This window comes from Aptenodytes forsteri, unplaced genomic scaffold (genome assembly GCF_000699145.1).
Source record: "Aptenodytes forsteri isolate BGI_AS27 unplaced genomic scaffold, ASM69914v1 Scaffold317, whole genome shotgun sequence".
NCBI lineage: Eukaryota > Metazoa > Chordata > Aves > Sphenisciformes > Spheniscidae > Aptenodytes > Aptenodytes forsteri.
The window spans coordinates 977,928-978,556 of NW_008794415.1; the positions used below are offsets into that span (position 1 = coordinate 977,928).

A 629-nucleotide genomic window follows, 5' to 3' on the forward strand; every position below is an offset into this window, starting at 1 on the left:
GAGCCCGTCACGGCCCGGGACAGCCCGCCCCGGCACCCACCGCCCGAGCCAGTTGAGGAGATGTTCTGCAGCATGGTGAAGGGGACGCAGAAGAAGGCGATGAGGAGGTCGCTGAGCGCCAGGGAGCAGATGAAGATGTTGGTGACGGTCCTCATGGCTTTGCTGCGGGTCACCACGTAGAGCACAAGGCAGTTGCCGAAGAGCGCCAGGGCGAAGATGAGCACGCAGATGAGGACGAAGGCCACCTTAGTGCGCCCCGGCAGCTCCGGGATGTACACCAGCGGCTGCAGCCCGTAGAGGGCGATGAACTGCTCCCGCGTCACGTTGTTGTCCCGCAGGAGCTGCGCGAATTGCTCCGGCGTGATGTTCAGGGACCGCATGGTGCCGTCCTCCCCACTCCCAGCGCCAGGGCGAAGATGAGCACGCAGATGAGGACGAAGGCCACCTTAGTGCGCCCCGGCAGCTCCGGGATGTACACCAGCGGCTGCAGCCCGTAGAGGGCGATGAACTGCTCCCGCGTCACGTTGTTGTCCCGCAGGAGCTGCGCGAATTGCTCCGGCGTGATGTTCAGGGACCGCATGGTGCCGTCCTCCCCACTCCCCCCCCCCTCAGCGCCGCCGCCCGGCCCG

The 629-nt window shown here is 66.6% G+C and overlaps 1 protein-coding gene across 2 annotated transcripts in view; it reads right to left on the bottom strand.

The window, feature by feature from the left end:
* The window catches only part of QRFPR (pyroglutamylated RFamide peptide receptor), a 20,862-nt gene extending 20,473 nt beyond the window's left edge, over window positions 1–389 (bottom strand). For both annotated transcript variants that reach the window (XM_009289373.1, XM_009289374.1), the window contains exon 1: window positions 41–389. In XM_009289373.1, the coding sequence (XP_009287648.1) occupies window positions 41–380 (340 nt within the window). In that variant the 5' untranslated portion in view covers window positions 381–389. The remainder of the gene's footprint in view (window positions 1–40) is intronic.
* Between the last annotated feature and the right edge of the window lie 240 nt (window positions 390–629).